Raw genomic sequence first — 10779 nt, 5'->3', positions numbered from 1 at the left:
GGCACATTTCTTAGAATGCATATGCACACACTTTTCAGGCCTACAAAGATTGGTTGACCCAATGGAACAATGTGAGCTGTTGCATGAAATCTATCTTTTTTTTTTTTTTAACCTGCAATGGCAATCATATGCAAGTTTGTACGCTTCCTATCTGATGGGTAAGCATCCGAGAACTGAAGAAGTCACTGCGATGAGGGAAGGGTTAAGATTAGGGTTAACAGTGAGTTTGGGGTCTGGAGGTCTGACATGATCATTTATTAGTTGTGACTCACAGCAAGTTTCTGACCCTCAGTGGTCTTACCTGAGCAAAATATATTTCTGCCCTTTCTGTCTTACAGAATTGTTTTGAAGGTCAAGGGGGATAATCTGTGTAAGAGTACTCTGTAAACACAAAATTAATATTTATTAAGTCTTTAAATCAGGATGGGTGTTGTTATAATAATATCATTAATAATAACTCTAAACTTAACCATCGTCTGATTTCTCTGAGAACTCAAGATTTCTTTGTCTGAAAGGATTCTAAATTGATCTCATATTTCTCCACCACCACTGACCTTCACGATTCATAAGGTGTGAAGGCAAACAACAGATAATTTAAACTGGACTCTATTTCTGCTAATGACCTCTTCTCATCACTTCTAGAGAGAAAAAGAAGATTCTAGAAACTTAACACGGGTGGAGCGGGGAGTGGGCACTGAGGAGAGATGTCAGGGCTTCTCTCTCTCCAACCTTGCGACAACCTCATGCAGTCGGCAGCTGAGACCCCTTCCAGAGAGACTGAGAGCACCGGGGTCCAGGGCTCGGGAGCAGCAGCGGAGATTTCATCGGGTCTGCCTCCCTCCTCCCCTCTCTATACCGGTGGACGGTGCACACAGCTGGGCCAGCCCGTCTGCTCCTCTCTCCAAACCTGGGCTCCCTGGAAAGGCCCCCCCGCCCACATGAGCTGCCTTGATGCCCAGGGAGCTACTCGCTAAAGTTGTTTCTCTAGCGTTCTTAAGAGCTTAAATGATTTAAGATTGTACAAAATGGTACCTTACAAGATCTGTTGTCTGAATTGAAGAAAAGTAATTCTCCCAAGAGTAGTGATTCCAGAGAAAGAGTGTTAAAGGCCCATGTCCCGGGGGTCCCAAGGGCTCCTGGAAATACTCCATTCAGGAGTGACAGCCTCTCCACACGCACTCATTCTCTCAGGGGAGTTCACGCCACCTGTCCTTGGCAACTAAATTGGGAGCCTTCTGGAGTCCCTGTGCCCAGTTTGGTCGTGACCTTCCGGCATTAGCAGCCTGATAGGAAGAGAAGAAGGTGGTAACTATAGCCCTCTCCTGCCAAAGGATATGTTTTGGCAAATGCATTTTTTAAAAGTAATTTTCCAAGAATTTTCTTCCTTCTTTTTTTAATTTTTCTTTTTTATTTTTGGCTGCGTTGGGTCTTCATTGCTGTGCATGCGTGGGCTTTCTCTAGTTGCAGCGTGTGGGCTTCTCATTGCAGTGGCTTCTCGTGCGTAGCACGGGCTCTAGGCGTGCGGGCTTCAGTAGTTGTGGCTCGCGGGCTTAGACCGCAGACTCAGTAGTTGTGGCGCACGGGCTTAGTTGCTCCGCGGCATGTGGGATCTTCCCAGACCAGGGCTTGAACCCGTGTCCCCTGCACTGGCAGGCGGATTCTTAACCACTGCACCACCAGGGAATTCCCTGAAAATGCATTCTTGATTCAAGAAAGAATGAGAGACAAGGCGGAGGTGGGGGTGGGCCTGAGGGAGAACTTGGCAGAAATGAAGGCTGAATGGTTAGGGAGGCAGAGAGAGTGGAACCGAGCAGAACTCTGTGGGGTCCTCAATTACAAAGGCCCTTCCACGTCCCCTGCCTCTTGTTTGTAGAAAAGCTGAAGTCTCCCAGGCCTCCCTGAGTCCAAAAGAGTGGGCCCAAGCAGCTAATGATCAGGACAATAGAGTCCCAGACTCAATGTCTGATGCACACTCCTGAGCTGTTTTACAGATACTATAACTGCCACCAGAGGGAAAAAGCTCACTGCATGATGACCAGACTGCAGCCATGACATAACTGCCCCACCCTGAGCAGTACTGAGTCTATGGCTAGCACAATTCCAAGAACTGGCCTCAAGAGAATGGGATTAGCACTGCTGCTCATGATCATCTATACCTTTGTGGGCATCAAAGTAATTATAGCTTGCTCTGCCCATATACATAAGCAGGCAACCAAAATTGTCAGCAAAGAGATACTACAGGCACATGTCAACATCTTCCACTCTAAGACCTCAACGCCCTTTCTCAGCATGAAGAAGTTACAGAAGATGTACATTCGTTCCTAATCCCATAGAAAAGAAATGATATCTGATGGGCGCGGGGGGGGGGGGGGTGGAATTTGTAAGCAGCTCTTTGCAGGAAACTGCCCTCAGCAGGAAACCCCCTTTCTTGTCACTTTAGCAAAGCATCTTATGGGAAAACCCGAACAAACTTTTTGGCCAACCCAATACATTGTAACTAACCTTAAACCAGGCACCCCCATGCTCTGCTCATCTCCAGCCCAAGCACACTTTTCAAATCTTCTGATCACACAATACCTTGCCTAACTTGTTGGTTCTTTCCTTAGATCAAAGAAGTAGAAATGAAGAATAAGTAATTAACAGATGATCAGACCTCTTCCCTAGCTTCCCCTTCAGTAATATTGTGAACAGACTGTGTGAACAAGACATCATCTAAAGAAAATCACAAGAAGTTGAGAAACCTGCACGCAGTGGGGGAGGATGATGACTCTGACCCCCTATCTCAATGATTAACTGAGATTATGCCCCCTTTTTTCCCTTTAAAAACTGTCATGGCTGAGTAGAATCTTCAGAGTTGGTCTTGGGACATGAGTCCACCTTCTCCCCAGATTGCAGGCTTTTCTGATGAAAGCATTTTTCCTTTCTACCAACCACTGCCTCTCAGGTATTGATTTTTTGGTTTGTTTGTTTGTTTGTTTTTGTTGAATTTTTGAATTTTATTTTATTTATTTTTTATACAGCAGGTTCTTGTTAGTTATCTACTTTATACATATTAGTGTATACATGTCAATCCCAATCTCCCAATTCATCACACCACCACCACCAGCCCCCTGTTACTTTCCCCCCTTGGTGTCCGTACATTTGTTCCCTACATCTGCGTCTCTATTTCTGCCCTGCAAACCGGTTCATCGGTACCATTTTTCTAGGTTCCACATATATGCATTAATATACAATATTTGTTTTTCTCTTTCTGACTTACTTCACTCTGTATGACAGTCTCTAGATCCATCCACATCTCTACAAATGACCCAATTTCATTCCTTTTTATGGCTGAGTACTATTCCATTGTATATATGTACCACATCTTCTTTATCCACTTGTCTGTCGATGGGCATTTAGGTTGCTTCCATGACCTGGCTATTGTAAATAGTGCTTCAATGAACATTGGAGTGCATGTGTCTTTTTGAATTATGGTTTTCTCTGGGTATATGCCCAGTAGTGGGATTGCTGGGTCATATGGTAATTCTATTTTTAGTTTTTTAAGGAACCTCCATACTCGGGTATTGATTTTTGAGTGGTGAGCAGCCAGACCTGAGATCAGTAACAAGAGGGATGGTAGGAATCAGCACCAAGCATTCCTGCTCAGGCCGTACAAATAAAGCTTCAGGACTTTCTAGGATATTCTGTCTACTGGTTAGAAATGCACCCTCACAGTTGTAGCTTCGTTTCCTCCATTATCGTAAGGAGATTTGCCTAATAGTGAGCTTGATGGTGGTGACAGTGAGAGCTGCCATTTACGGAAAATCTCTTTTATGCCTGACACGACCAAGGGCACTTTATATATATGACTTCTCACCCCTAGAACAAGGTAAATATTAGACTCTGTCTCAAAGACAGGGACACAAAATCTGCAGAAGTTAAACTGCTTTCCCAAAGCAACATAGCAATGAGGTGGACCCAGGTCTTTCAGGATCCAAAGTCCATGCCCTTTCCACAATGCCACATTGCCTCCCAACAAATATATTTAGAGGACAATGTTATCTTCCATTTTACAGACAAAGACTTGAGATTTGGAGAGGTTAAAAAAAGAAAACTTTTCTCACATCCTCCCTAGGTTCCAGGGGCACATGGTCCCCTCAACTCCTCCACTCCTTACTTTCTCCAAACCCAGTCCCCTGTGACTATTTTTTCCTCTCCTCCAAAAGCAAGCCGGGCTCATTTCTTCAGGAGATGACACTGTGTCAGATAGTCCCCTTGTGATGACTATTTATGGAGGAACCAGATGGGAACGCTTGGGAAATGCTCTGATTAGAAGGAGGCTTTCATTTCCATCCTGCTTCTATTTCCTTTACTGCCTGCCACCCAACTCCATACACACATGGGTGTGTTCTGAACGCTTCTTTGTATGTTAAGTTGCTATGTGTCTACCCTGGCATCTGATCACACAGGCTGATGCTTTTGAAGTAAATGGAAAAAGTTCTTGAACAGACCAGAGCACTGGCCTGAGGAACTTGAACGCTCTGTCCTGTGTCGAGCTCAGATGGCCATCCTCTCGTTCGCAGTTCCGAGACCCTTTCTACTACTACGAGGCGCTGGGCAGTTAGAGGTGGGGGTCCTTGCAGGGAGCAGGGCCACCCCACCGAGGGGCTGGGGTGGGTGGGAGGAGAAAGGCGGCTTGAGGGGGAGGAGTGGGTTTGGGGTCTGTGTTCGCTGAGGCCCGGGCCAGAGGCAGAGGCTGTACCTCTTCACTTGGTCTGTAATTGTCCCTTGGGGAAGCCATCGTCACAGGACTGTGAGTTTACTGGAAGGAGCCTTCACGGAAGCTTGATTAGTTGAGTAGCAATGATTTCAAGTGCACATTTTGTAAGTTCCAGGTGAACTTGGTGACGGCGCAGTTTGACCCTGCATGCCCAGCGCCTCCCATCTGCTCTCCTGTTTAGTTCTCGGAATGCAGAGCCTGAGGCCCAGGGAGGTGGGTCAACTTGTCCACTGCCGCTGACCAGAGGCAAAGCCAGCCCTCAGCCCTTCTGTCATAACTGCACACAGGGCCCTGATGGCACCAGGTGCCTCCCAGACCCACCCAGGCCGCACTCCCTGCCACCCCATCGCATCCTGGCAGTGCCCACCCCATCCTGGCCAACCGACTATACTAATGCTCTGCACCCGTCTTCCAAGCCCCAGGTCTGCACGCCTGTGACCCTAGGTCCCCAGTGTCTCCAGCGTTGTCGACTCCACAGACAGTGGTTTGCCTGCACCATCCGGGCTTTCCCAGACTCTCCTCCCACTCTTCTCCTGTGGGGTTCCCTCAGACAGGACAGGTTCCCCAGGTCCACCGTGCAAAGCCTCCACCCGGACCCTGGCTGAGCTCTCCCCTTCCCTGTCCTCCCCATCCTTGCTAGACACTCTGGCCATCAGTAATACTCCCCTTTCTAGCATTTTCTGCCAAAACATTCATTCTGATGCCCATGGTAGAAGTAAGAAAGAAAAGACAGGAAAGAAAGTTTTCAAAAGGCTTTAGAAAATTTCTTTTCTCTAACTCCTGACACAGTCTCAAAAGCCATTTGAAATATTTTAATGTTGCAACTCTTCTCCCATAAGTAAAATATTAGGCTCAATTGTAAACTCAGATCAGAACTACATATTGATAATTTTTAAATATACACCGGACTACAAAGTTTATTGATACTCTATGGAACTATGACTAATTCAGCAGTGAGCTTGAGAAGCTATGTGTCTGATATACTTGCATAGTGAGTGAGGCACCGTTTACGTAGAAGTGAAGGAGGTTTTATCAGGTCTTAATAGGAACAGCTGTACCCGTATGATGAGCACGCTCTTTTCGCCCTCTGGTAACGGCCCTGCATGAAGGCTTTGAAGGGAAAACACAGTGATCCTCAGCCCTCGTTGGGGAGTTTGATCTTTTGCTCTACTCCCTAATTCCTGAAAGGGTAGAATGATCCAGAAGTCAGGAACCAGTCACCTGGATCAGTGTTAAACAGAATCTCCGTCCCAAAAAAGGTACAGTGTGATCACTTAAGCAATAGGGAGGGAGAAATCTAGAATTAATAAGGCTGGATAATATTGGGGATCCTTACTTGTCCATTGGATTCCCAGCTTCAGTTTTAGGATTTCCCAGCTTCTGCTGTACTTTTTTTTTTTTAAGTTTTTTAAAATAAATTTATTTATTTTATTTATTTATTTATGGCTGTGTTGGGTCTTCGTTGCTGTGCGCAGGCTTTCTCTAGTTGCAGCGAGCAGTGGCTACTCTTTGTTGCAGTGTGCGGGTTTCTCATTGAGTGGCTTCTTTTGTTGTGGAGCATGGGCTCTAGGCTCGCGGGCTTCAGTAGTTGTGGCTCACAGGCTCAGTAGTTGTGGCTCACAGGCTCCAGAGCGCAGGCTCAGTAGTTGTGGCACACGGGTTTAGTTGCTCCGTGGCATGTGAGATCTTCCCGGACCAGGGCTCGAACCTGTGTCCCCTGCATTGGCAGGTGGATTCTTAACCACTGTGCCACCAGGGAAACCCTCTGCTGTACTTCTTGACAGGAGCTTCAGGCTGAAGGAATGCCCCCCACTGGAGACAGGCACAGGCTTTGGTCTGGAGAGAGTGATGGAGAGGAAGGAGCCGTGGACCAGACTACAGTACTAGCCTCACACCTTACCAGTAGCACAGATGTGAGGGTTCAACTTCTGCACGTAAAATTTTTTTAAATTTTTATATTTTAACTTCAGAATGTTACTGAATATATTTTTCTTCATAGTGTTACTGAATAATTACCATGTTAGGACCATAGAAGGGAATTTGAATCCTGATGCTTTCTTTGAAGATAAGAGAAATTGATTGAACAACTGATGTCATTGCCAGGAAGTGACACAGTTCACTATTTTAACAAATGCTACCGAGCATCTCCTGTGTGCCAGGTGCTGTGAGTCCTGTGTGACAGGGCTGCAGAGGTGAGACTGCACTGTCAGTGCCCAAAGCAGCTTAGACCCTGTGGGGTGCAAACTGCACAAGCAAGTAAACGTCCTTAGAGGCCGTGAAACCAAAGTGCCACAGGGCTCAGAAGAAGGGACATCATATCAGAGCGGGGAGAGTCAATGGAAGACGGCCTTTATGGGCCGAATGTTTGCGTCCCTCCAAGATTCACATCGAAACCTAGTCCCAGAGGAATTGTGTTTGGAGGTGGGGACTTTGGGAGATAATCAGGTCATGAGGGTGGAGCCCCTTTGGTGGGATTAGTGTCCTTACAAGAAGAAGCCAGAGGGCAGTTCCCGCTCTTTCTGCCACGTGAGGACACACCGAGAGTTAGCAGTGGGCAACCAGGAATAGGGATCTCGCCAGACACCAAGCTGGCCGGCACCTTGATCTTGTATTTCCCAGCCTCCAGAGCTGTAAGAAATACGTTTCTATTGTTGATAAGCCACTCGGTTTATGGTATTTTGTGATAGCAGCCCGAGCTGAGACGGAAATGGGGTGCTGCTATAATAAGTACCTAAAAATGTGGAAGCAGCTTTGAAACTGGGCAATAAAGGAACTTTTAAAGGCAGTGCTGGTACAAGCTCAGAAAGGAAAGGAGAGCTGTAGAGAAAGCTTCCATATCCTTAGAGATCACATAAATAATCATGTACAGAATGTTGGCAGCTATATGGATGGAAAAGGCCATTCTAATGAGGCCTCAGATGGAAACAAGGAACGTGTTACTGTACAATGGAGAAAAGGCAATCCTTGTTATAAGTTGGCAAAGAACTTAGCCGAGTTGTGTTTGTTTCCTAGTATTTTGTGGAAGGCAGGACTTGTGAGTGATAAAATTGGATATTCAGCTGAGGAGGGTTTTTTTTTTGGCCGTGTGGCTTGCAGGATCTTAGTTTCCCGACCAGGGATCAAACCCGTGCCCCCCTGCAGTGGAAGCTCGGAGTCCTAACCACTGGACAACCATGGAATTCCTAGCTGAGGAGGTTTCTAAGTGAAGTGTTGAAGGAAAGGCTTGGCTCCTTCTGACTTTTTATAGTAAAATGTGAGAAGAGAGAAATGACTTGAAGATAGTATTATTAAGCAAAAAGGAACTAGAACTTAAAGATTTGAAAAATTATCATATTACAAAGAAAATGAGAAAGCGTGTTTGGAAGAGAACACTGAGGGTGTGGCCAGGCCACTGTTTAATAAGTAGATCAGTATGAGTGTGAACTGCGTCAGAGAAGACTTGAACAGACATTTCTCCAAAGGAGACATACAGATGGCCAACAGGCACATGAAAAGATGCTCCACATCATTAATCATCAGAGAAATGCAAACCAAAACTACAATGATAGGTCATCTCACATCTCTCAGAATAGTTATCATCAAGAAGTCTACAAATAACAAACGTTGGTGAGGGTATGGAGGAAAGGGAGCCCTCGTGCACAGTTGGTGGGAATGTAAATTGGTGCAGCCACTATGGAAAACAGTATGGAGATTCCTCAAAAATTAAAAATAGAACTACTCCATGATCCAGCAATTCCACTCCTGGGTATATATGCAAGGAAAACGAAAATGCTAATTTGAAAAGATACATGCACCCCAATGTTCATAACAGCATTATTTACAATGATCAAGATATGGAAGCAACCTAAGTGTCCATCAACAGATGAATGGATAAAGAAGATGTGGTATATATATACAATGGAATATTAGCCATAAAAAAGAATGAAATTTTGCCATTTGCAACAATGTGGATGGACCTAGAGGGTATTATGCTTAGTGAAATAAGTCAGAGAAAGACACTTACTGTATGTTATCACTTATATACGGAATCTAAAAAATAGAAACTAATGTATGTAACAAAACAGAAACAGACTCACAGATATAGAGAACAAACTAGTGGTTACCAGTGGGGAGAGGGGCACGATGGGGGTATGGGATTAAGAGACACAAACTACTGTGTATAAAATAGGTGAGATAAGAGCCAGCGTGGAGCACCAAGGTGTGGTGGGCACGTAGTCATGCCAAGCAGGCAGGTGCAGATGACGCAGGCGTGCAGGTCTGGTTCACCTTCGCCTGGCGGACCAGGCAGAATCAGCAACCTCAGCCAGGCATGCGTGGATTTGCTTCTCACCAGTGCTCTCTGCATTTCAGAAGGAAATCCTGCAATAGCAGAAAAAAGGCCTTATTTATCTTGAAAGGCCACGTCAAGTACAAGAGGAGTGAGGGGTAGAGGGCAGCAAGAAACACTTAAAAGTGCAACTGTTTGAAAACAGAATGCTTTTCATTAGGTCTGTGCAGCTGCTTAAATAATGGAAAATGACTGTTCATTCCATTTAACACACATAGGCATTAAAACCCCTTTTTAAACTTCGCTTCACTTATCTCCACCTGGTAGTCAGGGGAGAGGAAAAGGTGCTTGCTTGTGAAGCAACTTGGAAGATGCCAGGAAGGCCTACTTGGCCTAAAAGTTATGCTTATCAGAGTGACATAGACCCAAACGATCTACCCCCACGGATTCATTTCTCGGGGTTAATCATTGCCTTGGGGGTGAGGGTGGATTCTCCTTTAAAACACTAATTACTCTGGGAGGAGCAAACCCACCACACCCTAGTGTCTCGGTGCAAGTGGTTTTCTTAGGCTGCATCCTTAGGAGGGCCCAGTGGTGCAGACTGGGGGAACAAGCCTCACTCACCGCCCCAGGAAGCTCCCCGCCAGCCGAGGACCCGGGGCAGCTGAGGAAAATAAAGGGTTAATGAGCTCAGTGATTCCAACTGTAGTTGCAGCCTTTTCCTTTAGTCACTTTCTACGTCTAAAATAGCGTAAGTGACGTAGAACATTTTAAAGATAATTTTCATCCTTTCCAGCTCTTTGTTATTACAAATATTTGCTTCTGAAAGAAACATGTTCGCACGTGTACACTTACGTGACTGTGCTTTTTTGGTTTGTTTTGCGTTTAGCAAGAGGAAAAAACCAGTTAACACTAAAAAAAATCCAGCCAAGCAGAAAATTGGGAACAGCGGCAGCTGCGAGAAGAGATGCGCGCACCGGGTACAAATGAGTTTCCTTCCCCCGCGCCCCGAGGCTCTGTCCTCAGTCCTCCGAGTCACCAGAGGCCCATCGGACAGGCGGCCGTGCTGCGGGCAGGACGGTGTCGGAGGAGAGACGGGAGGGAGGAGCATCCTGGTGAGTCCTGATGGAAGCGGCTCCTAGAGGCCGAGGGTTTCCGGTCGCGAGGAGCCGCCCTGGCAGCCTCGGCTCGGAGGGAGAAGGCCCTGCCCCTGCCGCACCCGACGGGTGATCTTGGGCGAGTCACTGGGCTTTCTGATCCTCGTTTTCTCATCTGTAAAGTGATCATGGTAATGATGTCTCCCTTGCGGAATAGAAGCAAGGACTAAATGAGATACTATACAAGGAAGCAGCTTGTAGGGTGGATACTGCTGTGCACGAATGCATAGATGGCTCCACTCAAGGTTGCAGTATCTCCCTGACAGACGTGTCCTCCTGCACGTGGCTCACACCAGTCTTAAAAAAGTATAGGAATTAGCCAGTGAAGGAGGAGGGACAGCATTTGTGTTTGCAATGAACAAAACACACGCAAAGAAATCCGAGGCCTGCAATGTGCAGGGCCGGCCGGGGCTTGCGGAACTGCGAGGCGGGGCAGCGATGAGCCTCAAGGGGGTTGGGCTCCGTGCCGCGTCAGGTTTGAGGCAGACAGCAGCGGGAGCTTACCCCGCAGGGCATCACGTGCCATGTTAGAGAGCTTGGATTTTTATTCCCTAGAACAATGTTTATCTATTGCGTTCAGTGAAATGTTAACAGAC

General features: G+C 46.4%; 1 protein-coding gene and 1 long non-coding RNA gene across 9 annotated transcripts in view; one reads left to right on the top strand and one right to left on the bottom strand.

Moving 5' to 3' along the window:
- Positions 1–9993: 9993 nt before the first annotated feature.
- The window catches only part of LOC309651480 (uncharacterized protein), a gene marked incomplete at its 5' end in the record, with an annotated part of 62440 nt that continues 61654 nt past the window's right edge, over positions 9994–10779 (top strand). For 4 of the 8 annotated variants that reach the window (XR_014258147.1, XR_014258150.1, XR_014258151.1 and 1 more), the window contains one exon: positions 10118–10252. Coding sequence is in view for 1 of the 8 variants with exons in the window: in XM_082444296.1 (XP_082300422.1) it covers positions 9994–10141 (148 nt within the window). Of the gene's footprint in view, positions 10253–10779 lie in introns of all 8 variants that reach the window. The other 4 variants (XM_082444296.1, XR_014258149.1, XR_014258146.1 and 1 more) reach the window with 4 other exon arrangements.
- Positions 10168–10779, bottom strand: part of LOC309651492 — a 392390-nt gene continuing 391778 nt past the window's right edge. Inside the window, exon 8 of the long non-coding RNA XR_014258189.1 lies at positions 10168–10298. This is a non-coding gene — a long non-coding RNA (uncharacterized lncRNA). The remainder of the gene's footprint in view (positions 10299–10779) is intronic.

Source organism: Balaenoptera physalus (assembly GCF_965194825.1).
Source record: "Balaenoptera physalus genome assembly, chromosome: 21".
NCBI classification, from domain to species: domain Eukaryota; kingdom Metazoa; phylum Chordata; class Mammalia; order Artiodactyla; family Balaenopteridae; genus Balaenoptera; species Balaenoptera physalus.
This window is presented reverse-complemented; position numbering and strand designations above follow the sequence as displayed.